The sequence below is a fragment of the Dromiciops gliroides genome, chromosome 4, assembly GCF_019393635.1.
Source record: "Dromiciops gliroides isolate mDroGli1 chromosome 4, mDroGli1.pri, whole genome shotgun sequence".
NCBI lineage: Eukaryota > Metazoa > Chordata > Mammalia > Microbiotheria > Microbiotheriidae > Dromiciops > Dromiciops gliroides.
Window position 1 is genome coordinate 448,902,181 of NC_057864.1, and position 21,536 is coordinate 448,923,716.

At 43.5% G+C, this 21,536-nt stretch overlaps 1 protein-coding gene across 1 annotated transcript in view; it reads right to left on the bottom strand.

Moving 5' to 3' along the window:
• The window catches only part of NOTCH2 (notch receptor 2), a 176,283-nt gene that overhangs the window by 80,903 nt on the left and 73,844 nt on the right, over positions 1-21,536 (bottom strand). Inside the window, exons 3-4 of the mRNA XM_044001826.1 lie at positions 8,817-9,076; positions 6,813-7,148 (exon numbers count right to left, since the gene is read on the bottom strand). Coding sequence (XP_043857761.1) covers positions 6,813-7,148; positions 8,817-9,076 — 596 coding nt within the window. The remainder of the gene's footprint in view (positions 1-6,812; positions 7,149-8,816; positions 9,077-21,536) is intronic.

Sequence of the window (21,536 nt, forward strand, 5' to 3'; positions counted from 1 at the left end):
CGGTTAAGCAATTTGCCCAAAGTCACAAAAATAGATGATACAGGATGGAGATCCTCTGACTTCCGGTCCTCCCCTAGAGCAGAGCTGCCTTAACAACCTGAAAAGCTGACTTATGAGCTTAACTTTCTATGCCTGCTGGGAAAATCTGAGCTCAATCAGTTCATCTGTCCTGACGTTTGGCAAGCAAAGACTTATGCTTTAAAAATAGAAATATGGAATTCTTTAGGAAATATAGTTATCGAGTCACTAAAATAGCCCAATAGTTGAACTTTTTAACCCTGCAAGTTAAGCCCTGAGAAACCCATAGGGAAAAGAAAAGGTTCATATGAATGAATTACTGTCCAGACACTTCTTAAAAATACATTTATATATATTTTTAAATGTTCTTAAGGGAAAGAAAAACAGATAAGTTTCCAGACATGGAGGTTAAAGGGGTTGAGAAACAGCTGGGTGTGTCAGGTTCACTGGGAGGATCACATTGGCAAGCTAGCAGGGCCAAATTAACTCAAGCCAATTTTTATCCTTAAAAGGATACGTAAGGAGAAATAATTTCAGAGGTATGGTTCAAAATCCTATTGTCCTGGTACTGTGGACAGGTTTGCTTATTGATGACAGGAGGGGGAAAGAAGAAGGTTGTAGGGAAGAGAGAGACCCATAATTTCAGAGATTAGCATATCCCTCTTAGAAGCCACCACACCTTCTTTCTGGAGTCTGGTGGGTGTGGACCTGTGGAATAAGTTAGTAGAGAAGTTGGTTCCCTAAAGGGTCTCTGATTGGCAAAGCTGTCAGAATTCCGAAGGTTTTGAGTGAAAGGACTGAAGGAGTAAGCAAATCTATGATGAGAACTGGTACCAAAAAAGACTAACAAAGCCTAAATTACGGGCCTGTCTGATCGCTCATCCTTGTTCTTTCTTCTTAGCTGGCTCCCATCATGTCTCTATCTATTGGGTCCACTCTTTCCAGAAATTCAGAAGAGGACAATGGATTCAAAAGTAATCTTGGAACAGGGCAGCTAGGTGGCACAGTGGATAGAGCATCGGCCCTGGAGTCAGGAGTACATGAGTTCAAATCCGGCCTTAGACACTTAACACTTACTAGCTGTGTGACCCTAGGCAAGTCACTTAACCCCAATTGCCTCACTAAAAAAAAAAGTAATCTTGGAAAGACCCGGAAATGTATTTTCTCCTTAACTTTCAATTCCTTGGCCAGGATATTGAGGAACATCAGGTAGGCAGGTCTCGCCTTCCAGCCCCAAGGACCACCCTCAATAATAACTGTGACCCCCATGACACCAAAGTCAGAGAGGTTTAACAAACCAGGGTGCCATGGACAGTCACTCATCTGATTTTGGAGAGTTCCAAAAAAATAAAACCTTTACTGAGAGCTCTTAATGCCAGTAGAAACAGAACAGACACTAAAGGCACAAAACATACTCAATCCTTATTTCAATGACCAAGGGATAATAAATAATCATCAGTCTGCTAAGTGCAGGGATAGTTACTAGGGATAAACCTCTAATGTTGGGGCAAGGCCCTCTGCCAGGCTCCTACGTAGGGCGGGGGAAGAACACAGAAGAGGAATGAAGGGGTGTGGGAGGAGGGGAAAAACGTATTGAAGGCTACCTACCCAATCCCAGTGGCAACTCTCAAGAGACAACCAATAGATTTAAAACCAGCCCAACGTTTTGTGATGACTTGTGCTGCTTTATTAAAATATACACCTACACACAAAACCACCCTTAACCAGCTCTCCCTCCAGCTGGCCCCGAACCAATAATATCTGGAGTTGATGATTTGATAATTTTCGTTAGTGTTCTAATTGTGTTCTTATGATAAACCTGCTTTGGCTGGGTGCCACTCCTCTGTACACACACACACACACACACACACACACACACACACACACAGACCCCTAACTACAGAGGCTTCTGCTAAGTAGTTTATATAATGTTAACTCATGAAAGGTCTTCATTGCTGCTGATCCATGAGAAGAGTCTTTACCTGGTGGAATAGATTCTACTTTTCTGCCCCTTACAGATCTTTCTCTTCCCCTTCTTGGAATCTTCAAAGGTTACATTTTATGCTAGAGAAGAAAACTCTGAATTTTCACACACATGCTTAATGTCTCTCCCCTCCCATAATTCTCTTCTCAAGTCAGCACGTTATAAGGGAATGGGTTCTGGATTTTGAGCAAGAGGATCCAGGGGCAGCTAGATGGCACGGTGGATAGAGCACTGGCCCTGGAGTCAGGAGTACCTAAGTTCAAATCCGGTCTCAGACACTTAACACTTACTAGCTGTGTGACCCTGGGTGAGTCACTTAACCCCAATTGCCTCCCCCCCCCCAAAAAAAAAAAAAGGATCCAGATTTAAATCCCACGTCTGATGCAGTAAGCCTGTGTGACCCTAACCTGTGGTGGAGTGAATTCACCCCTTGTGGGTCTGTTTCCCAACGTGTCAAATGAAGGGATTTGGACAAGGGAACCTCCACGGTCTCTTCCAGCTCAAAGATCTATGAGCTAAGTAATGCTAGAAAGATTGTAGGAAGAAGCATTGTCAATTCAGTTACAATTGGCTTATGTATTCATATCACTAGACCAAAAGATCATTGACCCAGTGCTAGACAAGACCTTCAAATCAGTCAACAAGCATGTATTCAATGGTTACTACAAGCTAGGCACTGTGCTAAGAAGCTACTTCATTGAAAACCCTCAGTTCACAGGTAAGGAGGCCCAGAAGGGGAAAGCGAACCTGCCCGAGGTCATATAAATAGTCCACAGCAGAGTCAGGATTGGGCTCTTTCCATTTCACATGATTCCTCCCCAAGACTGCATATGGACTGAATGGGCAATCCAGACAAGTCTGTGGAGTAGGTCACTATGCAGTTTTATGCTCATTAGCAGAAATTTATTTATTTTAAAATGTATTATTCATTAGTCATTTCATCTTCTGACTCAGTTTCCCCACCTTTAAGTGTGATAATGCTAATTAGGAACTCTTAAGATGTCTCTTTTTAAAATCCAACCCAAAACAACTTCTTTAGGGTAAGGAAATGGTGCTGAATTATCAAAAGAACCTTCTCAAAACATTCCACCATCAGGAAGTCTTCCCTGACTAAGAGTTACTTTCCAACCCCACCCAGATGTTCTTAAACATATGAACAGTGAGCCCTAAGCCTTAAATTGTGCAAAACCATAATTATTCACAGGTTTTCTGCATCATCTTTTGGACTGCAGCACAGTGGGGCATCCTGCTGTAAGTGACTGGCTTCTACAAGATGGGGACCAGGTTTATTCAACTTTTTCCTCCTATTTTTTCTTCTAACTGCAGTGCCCAACTAGGGCCATAAGGCAGTGGGCACTCTCTAAGTACTAAATGTTGGAGGCATTGGATAATGGTCAACTAGGTGGTACAGCGGAGAGAGCACCAGGCCTGGAGTGAGGAAGACCTGGGTTTAAATCCAGCTTCAGATACTTACTATCTGTGTGACCCTAGACAAGTCACTTAACCCTGTTTGCCTTAGTTTCCTCATCAGTAAAAAAAGCTGAAGAAGAAATTGGCAAACCACTCTAGTATCTTTGCCAAGAAAACCCCAAATGGCATCAGGAAGAGTCGGAAATGACTGAAACAACAACAACAAAAAAAACCTTTTCTTTCCCCCCAACAATTCAAAAGATCTTGATGTTTCATCGATGCTCAAAACACCTAAGTGAGGTGGTTCGTATCTATCGTCTCTTCTCTCATTCCCCACCTTTCTTACTTCACCAGTGAGGGCAAATGACTGGCCTGAAATGGTAAGCAGAGAGGAAGAGAATTTTTGTCTCCTTATTTCTTGATCTAGTGTGATATAATAGACCCTTGGAGTCAAATGACCTGGGTTTGAGGCCTCGCTAATATTGATGATGATGGTGATGGCAGCTATCATTTAATATAGCACCTACAATGTACCTGACACTGTGCTAAGCACTTTACAAATAATATCTCATTTGATCCATAGTTGAAGAAACAGGCAAAAGAAGTGAAGCATCTTGCTCAAGGTTATATGGCTAATACGTGTCTGAATCAGGATTTGAACTCAAGGCTCTTCCTGATTCTAGGCCCAGAGCTCTAACCACTTCTCTTCCTATTTCTGTCATCTATCTAGACAAGTAAGTCAATATCTCAGAGCCTCAGATTCGCCACTTATGAGATGAGGCTGAGAATACTTGCACTACCAACCTTGTAGGGTGTGATTATGAGGAGTAAAGGAGATATAGTCATTAAAACCCCTTTGGTGGGGACAGCAAGGTGACGCAGTGGAAAAAGCACTGGCCCTGGATTCAGCCTCAGACACTTGACACTTACTAGCTGTGTGACCCTGGGCAAGTCACTTAACCCCCATTGCCCCACCAACCCCCCCCAAAACCTCCCTAAATCCTTTGTGATCAAAAGGCACTAAATAAATGTTATTAACATTAATAATAATTAATAATAATTATTATTATTATTATGAAAAGGCCAGACATCTTCTTTCTGGCTGAACGTGGAGTGATTTCCTTCTTCCTGGAGAGTGCATTATTCTGGCTTGATGGATCCCTTCCTGTACACACTCTCAGAATTCCCTAAGGTTCTTATCCTAACTGATGGATAACAATGCAGAGAATTTCAGTGAATAATCACTCTCTCCTAGCTAAAAAACTTCCTTTATTGACCTCTCTGACTTCCTGTCATTGTCTCACTGCCAAGTCAACCCTCTAGTTCTATGCAACTGTTAAAAAGGCATTTTCTACAAAGTGAAAGGGCTTTTTTTTTTTCCTTCTCCCCTGAAGGTTTATGCAATGTCAGACCAAACTCAATCATTAGGCCCTTTGGACTTCTGGTATATCCAAATGCCAGAACATATGGAAAAGTGAAACGTTCACATTCGGATTATTTCCTTAACCCTTAAAACTGCTCACAAAAGAAAAGCTTGAGGATGAACAATTTCCTTTAAGTGATCCTTTCTGCATGTTGGATGCTCACTGAAAGATTGTAGGGGATCGTGGAAGGAGGGATGGACCCAGAAAACTGGGGTTCAAATACAGCCTCAGATACTGACAGGCTGGCCCACGTAGGTTGGTGCTTAATAAGTCCTAGTTGACTGAATGATTTCTTGATCCTGTGATCACTCAATCTCCCAAAGTCTCCATTTCTTTATCTGTAGAACACAGCAGCCCATGTGGAAGGCTTACTGGGAGGAAATCACTCTGCATACCTTAAGATGCTTTATTAATTAGCGTGAGTTCATAAGAGCACTTATTTAGAGGTGTAAGGGACCTCAAGGGTCAACCCTCATTTTGACAGATAAGGAAACTGAAAACACTGAGAAGTTAAGTGACTTGCCCACCAGGGTCACCATCTGAGGCAGGATCTGAACCCTGATTTTCTTCTCCCTAAGTGCAGTGACAATCTACTATGGCACATGGCCTCCTCTTATGATTTACAGTAGTAGTATCATTCATAGTGTTATTGTTCAGTTGTTTTTCAGGCATGTCCGACTCTTTGTGACCCCCCATTTGGGGTTTTCTTGGCAAAGAAACTGGAGTGGCTTGCCATTTCCATCTCCAGCTCATTTGACAGATGAGGAAACTGAGGCAAACAGGGTTAAGTGACTAACCCAGGATCACACTCCTAATAAGAGTTATCTGAGGACAGATTTGAACTCAGGAAGATGTGTCTTCCTGACTCCAGGCGGGGCACACTATCCACCGTGCCACCCAGCTGCCCCTATTAATAGTGTACTAGCAAACATTAATGAATAACATTTATCCAGAGCCCAAAGTGAATACATTCCCTGCCTTTTGAAAGTAGGAAAACTGAGGATAAAAAAAGATTAACCCCTAAAAGGGCATATAATTATTTAGGTGAGGGTAAATCTATAACCATTCAGCCCAAATTGAAATATATATATTTTAAAACCTGTGGTTTTTAAAAGGAAAAAGAAAACAACCCCTTTTCCTTCACATTCACTCCTGAGGGTAAAGTGTATTCATAGAATCTAAGTGTTTCCAACTCCCCCTGGAAAGCAGGGGAGAGAACTTCTTTTTTTTGAGGCAATTCTGCTTACTTCACAGATTTTCCTCCCCTGCAGTTTTCTTTCTTTTGTTTTTTTTTTTTGTATTACTAAGACACTTGTATAAAAACAGGATTGTTGTTGCTTAGCAATTCATCTGTTCCAGCTGCTTATTCTCCAGCCCCAGTTAAAATCCTCAGTTTTTGACATTCTAATTATTCAAACAAGATTCTTCAAAGCTTATTTCTTCCACTTTTCTAATGAGACATCAAGGCCCCCAGCTTCCTTGCATACCTAATTATATACCTCCTGTATACCTAACTGTAACCCCTTAAATCTTAGGAGTGGGTAAGGGTGTGTAAGTTGTCCATGTATATAAACATTTAGTGGGAAGATCAACTGATTCTGTCAATAAACACATGTATCTAATTTTCAATGCTGTCTTCAGATGTATCCTTGACTCTTTTCCCATGCCTGCCCCTTTCCCAGAGCTTGGATCCCCAACTTTCCCTTTAAAAGATGCAATAAAAAATCTCCTCGTCACCTATCACCATAAATATTGACATGGTAAATTATCCTATGTTGATTTATCTACCATAAAATATCCATAAAAGTGCCTTCCTCCATCCCCTCCGCTACCCCACCACAGTAGTAACATCATTATTCATAATCTTTAGACTTCCCCTTTTCCATGACAGGAAGGTTCCTTCCTTGATATGGAATGATCCCCACCCAATCTCCCCCACCCAGCTGATATCTCCCCATACCCAGGGGATTCCTTACCTGGCAGGCAGTTGCATTCGAAGGTAAAGTCACCGGTCTGCCGGCAAGTCCCTCCATTCACACACGGCGAGGGAGCGCAGGGCACATAGGGACTCTCGCAGTGCTGCCCGGTGAAGCCCTGTGGGCACTGGCATTGGTAAGAACCTGGCAGGTTGAGGCATGTGCCACCATGCTGGCAGCGCCCGGGCATGTCACATTCATTCAGGTCAGTGTCACATTTCTGTCCCGTGTAGCCCGCTGGGCAGCTACAGGAGAACTGGTTTGCAATAGTGGTGCATGTGCTCCCATTGGCGCACGGCTGAGACAAGCAGGCATCTATCCACTGGCAATGCTTTCCTAGGGGAAGGATGGTCACACTTAGCAGCCAGACAGAAGCAACAGAAGCAGGGTTCCTCCAGGCTACCATCCGCCAACTCCATTCTCAATACCCAACACACCTTTTTCGCTTGCGAAAGGGATGCACCCAATTCCTAATCCAGCAGGTATCAAAAGCACCTTTGGAAGCCTGGCCTATGCCTACCCTGGACCACCCAAAAGAAGGATCGTGCAGATTTGCTGATAGCATCCCCCACTGCCTCCTTGGACACAAGGGCTTCAAAGCACCCAGGCCATCTTGGCAGGCTGATCAGAATGCATGGACAAAGAACAGGGAGCATCTCTCTAAGGCAACGGGATAGTTGCCATTGGAGGTGACTTAGCAGGAACCCCAATAGTTACAGCATCAGGTGAGGGTGTGGACTAATTAAAGAATCCAGCCTTAGACTTGTGCTCTTCATACTTCAAAGAGCTTGCATTTCATCCATGTTGGTGCTCTTCTCCACTGGGGAAGCCCACAACCCTCTTACACCTCAAGAGACAGTCTCTTCATCAGTCAAAAAGAAATCACTCCCTGGTGGTCATGAGGGGGCCCTTCAAACTTAGGCCCCAGGTCTAAATTCAGGCCCTTTTCTAGCATCCTGGGACCTTCCAAAGCTCAGCCTCTGATATACCTCCCTCTTCAAACCAGTGACACCGGCCTCCCACAATACACTCCACCTCCTAACTCCAGGCACCTTCTCTGGCTGTCCCCCATGCCTGGAGTGCTAAGATCACACCACCTACAAGAAAGAAGTCTTTCTGGATCTCCCAGAATTCTAGTGCCTCTCTTCTCCTGATCATCTCCACTTTATCATACATCTGTTTACCTGTTGTCTCCCCCAGTAAACTGTGAATTCCTTAAGAGCAGGGAAGAGTTTTTGGCTTTCTTTGTATCCCCAGTACTTAGCACAGTGTCTGTGCCTAAGCAAATAGTGGGTGCTTAATAAATGTTTGTTAACTGACTGACTAAATGCCAGGGTCCTTCCTTCAGCATGATAAAAGTCAGAAGTAAGACTTTGTGGTGGATTTTTAAGCATTTAATAATTTCTCTGTCTCTCTCTCTGTGTCTCTCTGTCTCTGTCTGTCTCTCTTTCTCCCCCTGCCTCTCTCCCCACCTCGCTCTCTCTCTCTCTCTTCCTCCCTCCCTCCCTCCTTTGGTTCTCCATAGTAAGATAAGCTAGGTAGGCATGAATCCCATCTTATAAATGGGGAAAGTGGGATTCAGAGAGATTACAAGGCCTATAGAGGGTCACACGGCTAGTCAGTGACCAAAACCCAGCTCCCCTGCTTTTAAGTCCAGTGTTCTTTCCACAGCACCAGACTGCTTTCAGGGATGATGATACATGTTGGCTGAGGTGCGCGGCAATACATATATGCTCTATAGATACTTCCTTTTTTATGAAGGAAAGAAGTACTGAGCTCTTCTTAAAAACAAACACCCTCTGGGAAATAGCTCTATCTAAAAAGGGTGGCCCAAACCCTAATGGTGGCTTCACAGTGTCCCTCGGGCACGGCTGAGGGACATGGATGATTTCACAGCTCCCTCACCCAAGGTGAAAGCATGGATTCCCTGTGGGCATTCCAGAATCACTCGAAAAGGAAAAGGAAAACCCAATGTGGAGGGAGGAGCAGGCCCCCAGTCCCTACCTGTACGGCCCGGTGGGCAGATGCATTCATAGGTGTCTCGGCTTCTCATCTGACAGGTGCCTCCATGCAGGCAGGGGCGGGAGACAAAGCACAGGTGGGAGGTAGAGTATTGGCAGGCCTCCCCTGTGAAGCCTGGCGTGCAGCGGCACGTGGCTTTGCCCTGCAAGGCCAGAGCCACACAGGTCCCTCCATTCTGGCATCTGGTCCTCTCGCAGGGATCCAGCTGCTGGCAGTAGTCCCCCACAAAGCCCTCTGGACACCTGCACAAAGGAAAGAGTTGTCCATAAAAACAAGAAACCATTTTATTTAGACGATCCTGGCCTCATGCAACTTTGCACATAAATTTCCCTTAAGTCTATAAGAAAGACCACAGTCCAGGCTTCATCTAAGAGCAAGAAGAAGTTTGAATGAAACAGATGAAAAGATCAATGCAGGGACATTTCAACATCCCATCCACTCTGCTGCCTGCTTCCAGGGGCTGGAAGGGAGCAGCTCAAGACTTAAGAATATCCTGAGTTGGGCAGCTAGATGGCGCAGTAGTTAAAGCGCTGGCCCTGGATTCAGGAGGACCTGAGTTCAAATCTGGCCTCAGACACTTGACACTTACTAGCTGTGTGACCCTGGGCAAGTCACTTAACCCCCATTGCCCCACCAAAACAAAACAAAACAAAAAACCAAGAATATCCTGAGTCACCTAACCCAATGACTTCATTTAACAGATGAGGAAACTGAGGCATAAGGGTTTAAGCAATCCACTTAGTATCACAAAGGTGAGAAGCATCGAAGCTGGGATTAAAATCCAATTTCTCTGACTCCAAACCCAACATTCTTTCCACTGAAGTCACACTGCTTCAGGTGTTTAAGCTTAGCGGGCCATCTTCTGTTTCACAGCTCAGGGAAGAGAGGAGGAGCAAGCCAAAGGATTTTAATCATCACCAGCGGAGTAAGGAATAGTGTAGGGCTGTGGTCATTGAAAATTCATTCATCCACTCTTTCATTTGGGAGGCAATTGGGGTTAAGTGACTCACCCAGGGCCACACAGCTAACAAGTGTCTGAATCTGGATTTGAATTCAGGTCCTCCTGATTCCAGGGCTGGCACTCTATCTACTGCACCATCTAGCTGCCCCTGGTTACATCAATTCTATCACTCTTCAAGGCCTAGTTAAATTCCACCTCTTCTTTTAACAGCTTTTCCTGAGACTTTAGCCCACAGTGACCTCCCTTTTCTGAATTTCTACCTATATGTACCAAGGAACTCTAATAAAGATGATACAAAATGAATCTTCATGTGGCCCCAAATCTGGGATAGTTTACATTCGACTATCTATGTGAAATACAAGTAAATGGATGCTAAATGAGATGCTCTTCTACATACATGTACACTTAGTATAATTTGCAAGGACTCCAAATTTTTTCCTGGAGAGGAGGTGGCAGGTATGGCAGCCCAAGAGGCCATGACCACAAAACAACTACTGACTGATAAGAGGCAGCAGCTTCTGGGAGGAAGGATAGCCACAAGGGGCAAGGAATCTGCAATGGCAGCACCCAAGAGCCAGGAATGGTATCAGATTCCTGGCCAACCACAGACGGATTTTAAGGTGAGCAGGAAAGACAGGAGACAATCCTGGTCGAAGTACCAGAAGCTGACAGGACACAATATAATGCAGATGTTCTTACTTTATCCTTACCCCAGCAGCTAGGTGGCTCAGTGGATAGAACGCTGGGCCTGGAATCAGGAAGACCTGAGTTCAAATCCAGTCTCACTTGGTGGTTATGTCACCCTAAGCAAGTCACTTAACCTCTTTTTGCCTTAATCCACCAGAGAAGGAAATGGCAATCCACTCCAGGATATTTGCCAAGAAAACCTCATGGATAGTACTGGCGTGCTGTGGTCATGGGGATGACAAGAGTCGGACAGGAAAGAACAGCTGAACAACAGCAACACTCCTTATCTCCATTCCAGCTGCAAGACCGTCCAAAAGCCTTGCCTATCAAAGTTATAACTGCTTGGAAGAGTTCGTAGTCCAAATTATTCTAAGGACAACTGGCGATAAGGCTGCGTTCTCCAGGAATGTGGCTCATGTTCTCTTGATTTACTATTCATTTCAAGGTCTGAATGAGTAGTCTATGTTTTGAAAACTATTTATAGGTTTTGGTCTGCTAGCAGATGTCAAGATAAATGACCATGCTACCTCCCTAAGTAAGACCTAATCCCTATCCTCAAAAAATTTATAATGTAGAAGGAAAAACAAGAATATAGGAAAAGCGCAACATATTAAGAGAGCCCTGAAGAGGGAGAAATTACTTTTTTTTTTTTTTGGCGGGGCAATGGGGGTTAAGTGACTTGCCCAGGGTCACACAGCTAGTAAGTGTTAAGTGTCCTAGGCCGGATTTGAACTGAGGTCCTCCTGAATCCAGGGCCGGTGCTCTATCCACTTTGCCACCTAGCTGACCCTGGGAAATTACTTTTAACTGGAGGGCATTAGAGACTTGATGGAGGAAGTAGTTCATGGGTTCACCCTTGGAGGATCAGAGAGCAGGTTATAGATTAAGAAAAAAATATATTCCAGATGTAGGAAATTACAAGAACAGAGGTACAGAGGTGAAAAAGAATGGGCCATGCTTGAAGTATAGTGAATAGCCCAGTATGTGTAGCGGAGAGTACATCAAAGAGGGAATCCTGCAAGATAATACAGATAATGTAGGCTGTTGTCAGTTTATTCAGGACTTCTCAGGCAACTGAGTTTGGGTTTAAATCAGGAGGGGGCAGGGACAACATGAGAAACTAAAGGTTTCTGGGCAGGAGTGAATTCATCAGGCGTGTGTGTGTGTGTGTGTATGTGTGTGTGTGTGTGTGTGTGTGTGTGTGTGTGTGTGTTGAAAATTTATCTGGCAGTGATGTATAGAGCTAGGAGACTCCAGGAGATCTAGGAGATTGGTTAGGAAGCCATTATAATAGCTTTATCCAAGCAAGAAGGAGTAAGGAATAGCATAGGGCCGTGGTCATTGAAAATTCATTCATCCACTCTTTCATTAAACATTTACTAAGCACCCACTGAGTGCTTAATAAATAAAAACACTGTGCTCAGAGCCACAGGAGGCATAACATATGAAGGAAAAGTAAGGGAAAGACAAGTGGAGAGATTTTATAAGGACAGAAAACAGGATTGACAAATGACTAAACGAAGGAGGGGGACTCAAAGATGACTCACGTTTCATGACTGGGAAAATGGTGGTACCATAAAAAGACCTAGAGAAATCAGGAGTAAGGGCAAATCTGGGGAAATGATAATGCATTCAATTCTGGTATGTTCAGTTTAAAGTGCCAATAAGTCATGGTGATTTCCAGCAAGGAATCCAGGTCTGGAGCTCAGGAGAAATGTGAAAGCTATAATGATACCAATCTGGGAAGCAATCATCCATCTCAAGATGATACAGTGGGAACAAGAGAGATCAACAAAGAAAAGAATGTAAAAAAAAATAATTCCAAAAACAGACAATAGGAATAAACCTATAATTTTGAGGAAAAGAAGCCAACAAACCATGTGGAAAAGATATAGTCAGAGAGATATGAAGAGAAGCACTAGAGTACTGTATCACACAGAGAGATGAGCATATCACAATTTTGTTGTTGTCCAGACTCTTTGTGACCCATTGTGGAGCACAGCATGCCAAGCCCTTCCATCCTCCACTATCTCTCAAAGTCTGTCCAAGTTTATGTTCATTGCTTCCATGACACTATCTATACAGCTCATCCTCTGCCATCTTCTTTTACTAATGTCTTCAATCTTTCCCAACATCAGAGCCTTTCCAACGAGTCCCATCTTCTCATTATGTGGCCGAAGTATTTATAAGCTTCAAGCTTCAGTTTTTGACCTTCCAGTGAATAGCCTGAATTAATTTCTTTAAGTATTGACTGATTTGATGTAGGAGGTAAGGTCAGTCAGCAGTCTGGCTAAAAAAGATCTGAGGATTTTGGCGGACTTCAAGGTCTATCCACGAGTCAACAATGGGATGGGGAAGCCAACAAAGTTAATGCCATCTTGGGTTGCATCAGAAGAAAATTATTTCAAGGATTAAGGAGGTGGCAGTCACTTTGTACTTAACTCTTTTCTGACAAGGAGAACATTGATTGACTCTAGTGTATCCAAAAGATGGCAATGGAAATGGCTGAGGGCCTATCTTCTATGCTAGATGAGGATCAGTTGAAAGAACCTGAAGATGAGGAGACTCTACAGGGTCATCACAGCTGATCTGGGGTATATGGAAGAGGGATTACATTTATTCCTTTTGGATTCAGAGGGGGGAAAAGGGAGAAATGAGTGAAGGCTACAAACGTATGCTTGCCCAGAGTCACACAGTTAGTAAAGTATCTGAGGCTGGATTTGAACTCACATCTTCCTGATGGCAGGCCCAATGCTAAGGTCATTTGGGGTAGGCATTAAAGGCGAGGCAAGGAAGTTAAGTATTTTATCCTAGAAGCAAGAGAAAGCTGCTGAAGTTTGGGGTTGTTTGCTTGCTTTCTCTTTTTAAAAGGCCGTGGTCAAATGTGTATCAGGAAGATCTGAGTGGCTATAATGAAAACAACAGTAAATAGATGAATTTTGTGGATTTGTTTACAGAAACACGTTTCTCATGTTTTTTCACATGGGTTTATGATGGTGAAAGTAGACCAAGCTACTGTCTATTGCCAGAAACTATAGAAAGGTAATTTTTAAGGAACTCAGACTTATTGACTAATTCATAGCTACTAATAGGTAGTGATCTCAAAGAGCTTATGTGGAGGACTGGTGCCTAGACAGATACAGGGAAATGATAGAAAGGGGCAACAACACACTACAAGTTTTGACTCTCCTAAGATCTAGAAATCCACCATCTGGCATCCACAATTACATGTGCCATAAGCTAACAGATGACAAATCCCTAGACAAGTAGAGATCCTCAAATATCTTTGACAACTCAACTAATAAACCATCATCAAAGATGAAACTATTGCCCACAATCACCCAGACACAACACTGATCTATTAAAGGTTTTTTGGTGTTTTTTTTAAGTGGGGCAATTGGGGTTAAGTGATTTGCCCAGGGTCACACAGCTAGTAAGTGTTAAGTGTCTGAGGCCAAATTTGAACTCAGGTACTCCTGACTCCAGGGCTGGTGCTCTATCTACTGCACCACCTAGCTGCCCCGATCTATTAAAGTTTAATGACATTTAAGAAATGTCACCATACCCAATACCCATCATGTCTGTTATTGGAGTTGTACTGAAAATGCATGTAGCAATACTACAGAAGAAAACAGGTAGAAGAGCGAGAAGTCCTAAGGTCTATTCTACCAGGTATCCATCAATCAAAGTGAGGGTGAAATGGTGTAACTCACATTTATACAGTGCCTTGGGTTTTGTGAAAGAATTTACACAAATTAACTCATTTGCTCCTCACACCTGTGAGGGGGAACCCTCTAGTTGTGCCCATTTTACACATGAGTAAACTGAGGCTGAGAGAAAAAGTAACTTGCTTCAGATCAACAAAGCTACTATTTGAGGTGAGTCACACCCACCTTTTTCTGCTATTGAGCCATCCAATCTACCCACTTCACAAGTGAAGGATGGGCCAGCTGACAAAGAATGGACATGGGGACCCCAACTAGGTTATTACAATAGTTTGGGTAAGAGATAAGGGTTTGTATTAGGGTGACGACACTACATGAGTGGAGAGAAAGGGATGGATACAATGGATATTGTGCAGGGACACTTGACAGGACTTGGCAACTGACTGGATGCAGACAATGATGGAGAGAGAAAAATCAAAGATGACTCTGAGGTTCCAAGCCTAGTGGAAGGGTATCAGTGCTGTCGACAGAAACACAGGCTAGGGGGTGAACATTCCCAACAGATGGTCATCTATCAATCAATCAACAAGCATTGATTAAGTGCCTAAGGCATGCATTGAGAAAATTTTTTAAAGCACAAAAACAATCCCTGCCTTCAAGGCACTTACATTCTGATGGGAGGGAATATGTACGTGGTTTCAAATACCGTTTAGATGGGCCTTCTAGGGGAAGGCTGGGGAAACAGGAAAGGCCTGAATAAGCCAGTGTTTGAGCTGAGATGAAAGCCCAGGAACAGTGCATTCCAGGGATGGGGGACAGCCAGTGCAAGGGCACTGAGACAAGGGGTGGTGTTGTGTGCAAGCAACAGTAAACAGGCCAGTGTGTTTACTTGTATTGACAGGTAGTTCTCCAGCTTATGGGACAACCATTTCCCACTGTTGTACACTTCTGATTGTCCAAAAGCTCTTCCTAATACTGAGCTGAGAATTTCCTCCCCTCAGCTTACACCTCTTGGTCCTCCTCTTTGACCCTCTGGATCATTATAGAACAAAGCCCATTCCCAATGCTACACAACAGCATCTCTCTCCTTATTCTTTTCTTCTCCCAGCTGAACATTCTTATTTTCTTCATCTCTTCCCCATTTGATGGATTTCCAAGAATATTCACCATCTTGGGTACCCTCTTCTAGTAGACAAGTAATCGCATTCTCATTTGGCAATAATGTTCTTAAAATGTGCCCCTAGAGACAATCTGACCAATGTAGAATATAGTGGGATTATGATAGGGACACTATACTTTTATAACTTAAAGATTACTTTAGCTTTTTCTATTACATACAGGTAACAGCAGTGTTAGTAAATAAATTTACATTGATTTTGTGGTCAATCAAAAACTCAGGTGTTCTTCATATGAAGCATTAAGCCAGGTTTCTCCACACTGTACTTGTGCAATGGATTTTTTAGAAATGACAAGATACGGCACGGCAGCATTGTGTAACAGACCAAAAATCAGCCATGGAGTCGGTAAGACCTACAAACACGTCTTGCCTCTGACACATATCAGCCATCCCACTCTGTAAGTGTCCCGGACAATTCTCATGAGACTATGAGTCGCAGAGCAGCTGGCAATCTATATGGGTAGCAGGTCTTTGCTCACTGGGAATGCCCCATACTAATGAAGCAAATGTCTGGCCAAACAAAATTATAGAACATGATTCATTCTTTCATTCAACCACTTAATAAGTGCCTTATTAAGCACTGACTATGCATAATTCACTCTGTTAAGATACAAGGGATAGGGGCAACTACGTGGCGCAGTGGATAGAGTACCAGCTCTGGATTTAGGAGGACCTGAGTTCAAATCTGGCCTCAGACACTTAATATTTACTAGCTGTGTGACCCTGGGCAAGTCACTTAACCCCAATTGCCTCACAAAAAAAATGATACAAGGGAGGCAGGACATGGGTCCTAATCTTGAGGAACTTCCATATAGGAGTGATGACTAGATAGATAGATGGATAACTTTTCTTGCTGTTCAGTTTTTTCAGCTGTGTCTGACTCTTCTAGACATGCTGATCTTGAGGCGGCAGCTGGACATTCAAGAAGAAACATCTAGGGGCAGCTAGGTGGCACAGTGGATAAAGAACCAGCCCTGGATTCAGGAGGACCTCAGTTCAAATCTGGCCTCAGACACTTACTAGCTGTGTGACCCTGGGCAAGTCACTTAACCCTCACTGCCCTGGGAAGGAAGGAAGGAAGGAAGGAAGGAAGGAAGGAAGGAAGGAAGGAAGGAAGGAAGGAAGGAAGGAAGGAAGGAAGGAAGGAAGGAAGGAAGGAAGGAAGGAAGGAAGGAAGGAAGGAAGGAAGGAAGGAAGGAAGGAAGGAAGGAAGGAAGGAAGGAAGGAAGGAAGGAAGAAAGAAAGAGAAAGATAGATCTAGCAGGCTATTGGAAATGTGTGCCTCAAAAGAGAAATCAGGCCTTAAGGAAAAATGAGAGAACTGGGAACTTTTCACATGGAGGTGATAGCTAAAAGTAGAGAAGTAAAAGAGATCACAGGACAGGAAAAGGTGTTAAATTTTATTTCACTAGCTTTGGCACAGGGTTCTAGCCAATCTAGATAAATTTGAATCTTGCCTTGTAAAATCAAAGAATACAAAAGGCTAACAGAAGGTACCATCTGGTGCGACTCCTCAATCATACAGACAGGATAACTCAACCTTAACAAGGTTAAGGGACTCACCCTAGGTTTGTCACATGAATGTCACACTACTCCTCCAACTTTTTGTCACCCGTTAATTTGATAAATGTGTCCTCTACATCTTTATTCACGTGGTTGATAAAAATCAACACCAAGGCCACCACCAAGGATAGAACCCTGTGGCAATACCATGAGACACCTCCCTACAGGCTGGTATTGCTCCATCAGCCAACATTCCCTCAGCATGGCTGTCCAGTCTTTCAAGCCAGTGTTATATCTTATCCACAAGAATATCATGAAAGACTTTGCTTACTGCCTCACTTAAATTAAGATGCATTGTGTTGACAACATTGCCTTGATCCTAAATTCAATTTCATTGGCTTATTTTGTTTACTATTTGCTGATGCCTGTTGATTTTTGCACAAGTCATTTCTTAACACACTTCCCTGTTCCCTTGTAACAAAGGAAAAAAAAACAATTAATAAGCAAAGCTGACAAAATGATAGTCTGATAGCTTGTGCAGCCTTCTGCTCCTGGAGTCTACCAAAACCAGGGGAATTTGTTTCATGATCTGTTCACCAGGAACAACAGTGGTCAGGACAATTAATTTCAGTTCAGTTCCATTTTTGGGTTCTTTTCATCTAAGTCCCGGTGTTCATGATGCTTATTTTTCTCCTGCTTCCACTTACTTCACTCCCAATATTTCTCTGAATTCTTCCCTTTCTCTCCTCTCTTGAGGTATGATACTATCCAATTCTATTCACTTTCCTCCATGGGTTCACTCAAACAATGGACATCTGTTTTGTTTCTCTCACAAAGAGCAATACCATGAATACTAATCTATGTTGTACTTTCCTTAAGGTCTACACACGGTTTGTTTGCTTTTTTTTTTTTAAAAACTTCCTGTAGAAGATGTGATTTTTTTTTTTTTTAATTTTAGCAGGGCAATGGGGGTTAAGTGACTTGCCCGGGGTCACACAGCTAGTAAGTGTCTGAGGCCGCATTTGAACTCAGGTACTCCTGAATCCAGGGCCGGTGCTTTATCCACTGCGCCACCTAGCTGCCCCCGGTTTGTTTGCTTTTTGCAGGCCAATGATCGTTAAGTGACTTGCCCATGGTCACACAGCTATACACACAGTTTCAAGTTTGGAACTCAAGTCTCCCAAATTCAGAGCTCTTTTGACTCTGTTATAACTGCCTCCCCAAAGTCATGTCTTCTGTGGAGAATTCCCAGATGTCTGTTCCATTTCTATACATCATGCAGTATGGATGTTATTTTTACTTGTCTATATTTTCTGTTTTAATGGTCTTGTATCCCTTTCACATGTCCATCCTCACTCCCCAACTGGGAGTAAAATTCCTTGAGTTCCTAATGCATGTTATTACCTACATCTTAACTGCTATAACACCTATATACCATTAACAGATTTCAACAGATTCCAATAGTTTCATATGATGAAAGAAGTAAATTCTATGGCCCACCTTTACAGCACGCTTCCAAGCCCTACTCACTAATTTATCAGGTCTATAAGGGATCCTGGGGGTTATCCAGTCTGACCTCCCCCCTTTACAGAGGAGAAAACCGGGGCCCAGAGAACCCAATGACTTCCTTCAGGTTAAGTGGCAGAGCCAAGATTTCAAATCCAGCACGATTTCCACTTCATGCCTCGTCCAGCCTTGGCTCGGTAAAACAAATCAGTTCCAAGAAGTCAGTCTGACCCCAAGGGCCCAGCTTGCCTACCAGTAGCTCCCGCTGATCGACTAAATTACAGATAGGAAATCAAGGAGAATCTTGAAGTGGGTACAATGAGGAAGCTGAAAGGACTGGTCAGAAAGAGACAACCCAAGCCTTCTGGAAGGCATTCCTGCTATACCAGGAGAGGGAAAACGGGGCAGCTCTGTTTCCCTGGGGGCAGGGGGGGGGACACCAAAGGATCTGCGGCCTGAAAATCAAAGGATAGACAGCTCTGGGTTTGTTTTTTCCCCCAAGTAGTTACAGGGCAATCATGCTCTGAAACAGAAGGCCAGACTGTACGGCATCTCAACTTTTCCTCCCAGCTCTGCCGTTTTATTAAGAACATTTCCAGCCCGCCTTTAGAAAGCTGCCCAGAGCCTTGAATACAAAAACAGCATGTGGGAAAGGTGCATATGAAAAACTCTCTCAAGAAAACCTGAGTAAATCCAACAGCTGCCTGCCATTCTCAGTCTTGTATAGATTCAACTCCCTCCTGGAGCGCATTCACCATTGATTCCACTTACTCCCTTCCAAGCCCTTTCTAGTCCACTTCAATCTCGCCTCTGACTCTGGAACTTGGAAAGAAAATAAATCACATGCACAGCCATGAAAGCAGGGGAATACATTTTTTTTTTTTTAAGTAAGAGAGAGTGCTTTTTCATGAAGTAATTCCAGGAACTAATCTGAATACTTATCAGGTCCAAACAACCACATTTGGTTCCTTTTCTTGGGGAGGGGAGAACAACCAAAAACCTTATGCTCCTATCAGGAGGGTATCCAGTCCTTTAAAACACACACACACACACACACACACACACTACCCCTCCTTCTCTTTCTCCTCCTCCTAATAAAAAGGTTTGCATCTCTTCCCTTTGAAAGAATACTCACACAGTTCCCCTTAATGAAACTGATGAGAACCAGACCTCCACTCTATTACACCCCCAGTAGCCTGGATTAATTCACATGTAGACACTTTACAGATTTCAGCAATGCTGGGATTTGAATATCAATTCCAATGGCTACAGGTCAGGATCAGTTTCCCTAGTAATGAAGGGCAGAAAGATTTGTTCTTTCAAGTTTCCTATGTGAATAGCCACTCATCTAGAGAAAAACTCGGCACTGTGGCCGCTTGTGGCAGCTCCAAGATGACTGAAGTCTGAACAGGAAATAAGCCCCTTTTCCAAATAAAAGCCAGTGTTCTTTTCTCGCCTGGGTTTTTTCCACCCAGGGCTCTGTATCAGCAGGGTGAACACAAATCGCATCCCAGGGCTTTGTGGAGTTGCAGCTTTCTTTAGTTGGGGTCTGATCATTAAAAAACAAAACAAAACGTCATTGCAGAGAGAGAAGGGGGAAGAGAGAGAGAGAGAGAGAGAGAGAGAGAGAGAGAGAGAGAGAGAGAGAGAGAGAGAGAGAGAGAGAGAGAGAGAGAGAGAGAGAGAGAGAGAGAGAGAGAGAGAGAGGCCTGCTTTACCAAACAGCTATTTCAAAATCATGATTTTTAAAACGCTATAGAGAATGTGGAACGGAGGGGAAAAAAATGTCTCATGTGGGCTGCGTCGGCCCTGCAGCTGCTCCTCATTAAAACTTCTCCTTTACTCCCTCTGGGCTAGTTTCCAGCAGAAAATTCTTTAGTCAGAACTCTGCTTTCAACCCACTTTCTTCTTCCCCTGGGCCCTGCCTCACCACCCAATCTGCAGTGGCAGCCTGCCCTGGTGTGAGCTCGGAGGGGGGAGGGTTGTTGTTGAGGTATGGAGGGAGGGGAGCAGATAAACCCCAATGCCTCCCCCCAAAAAAACCCAACTAAGCACGGACCAAGAGCAAAACCCCACATATATATACAGAGCTTGAATGACCCAAAGTCAGCCTGCTCTTCTCTTTCCCCTAGAAATGAATACCTGGCATTGGGCTAACAGGAGAATGGGAGCAGAATGCCAAAGAGATCCCTGGTCCTCTCTTTCATGCCATGCCTCACTAAGCCAGTCAATCAATGCTGTTGCAAGCCTCTGCCATCTTTACCCAATCGTGATTCCTGGTGGACATGTAACCATCTAGAGCTCCAGCCCCAGACTCCAGATGTCTTTGCTGCTCAGCACATCAGAGCCTCCATTTGGGGGCCCTCCGCAATCTGGCACAAGCCTCTTTTCCAGCCTCGTCTGCTTTGAAAAGTATTGCAAAAACTTCCAAGTGTTATGTCAAGGTCAACTATTATTATTATTATCACTTTCCATCATGAAATCTCTTCTCCCCTTCCTTCCTCCCATTCATTATCATTCTATGTTAACTGTTGTGCTAAAAAAAAAAAAAAGCAAGCTGTGAAATAAAATCCTATCGAGTTTATCAAGTGAAAGCTTGGTAAGGAAGGAAAGAAAAAGGGAGAAGTTCGTATTTACTTCTTCTTGCCAAGAGAAGGAGGAGTAGGGGGGAAAAAAGGAAATACCTCAGCATGTCAGCAAGGGGGAGAAAAGTGAAGCAAAATGAAACAAAGGTTCAAGAGGAACCCAGAAATGAGAACTTGAAGGCTTCAGTCCCATCCAGTTCAGGCATCTAGCCTCAGAAGCCCAGGACTGGGCTGTTTGGGGTAAGAAACTTTTGGGGGCTTTGGTCTGCTGAAAACAACAGTCCAAAGACACAAACACACACTCCGAAAAATAGTCTTCTGACAACCAATAAACAAAGACAATTATACACCCCAGGCCGGCCATTTTTCTGCTATGTAAATTCAGCTTCCTGAATCACGTTTCTGCTTTTTTTGTTGTTGTTGCTATAGAAGTATTTCACAAAATGGTAATCTTGGTTCCCACATTAGCCTGAATGATTCCAAATTAAAATTTTCCCACAGGAAAATAAGTTCGGAGGGAATTGTGAGGCTGGGACTTATTCTCTAAAGCTCCACTTTACTCGGCTTGCATGTGTTTGGTGATTTTTTTCCCCCCTTTTCTGAAGTACTAAACTTAAA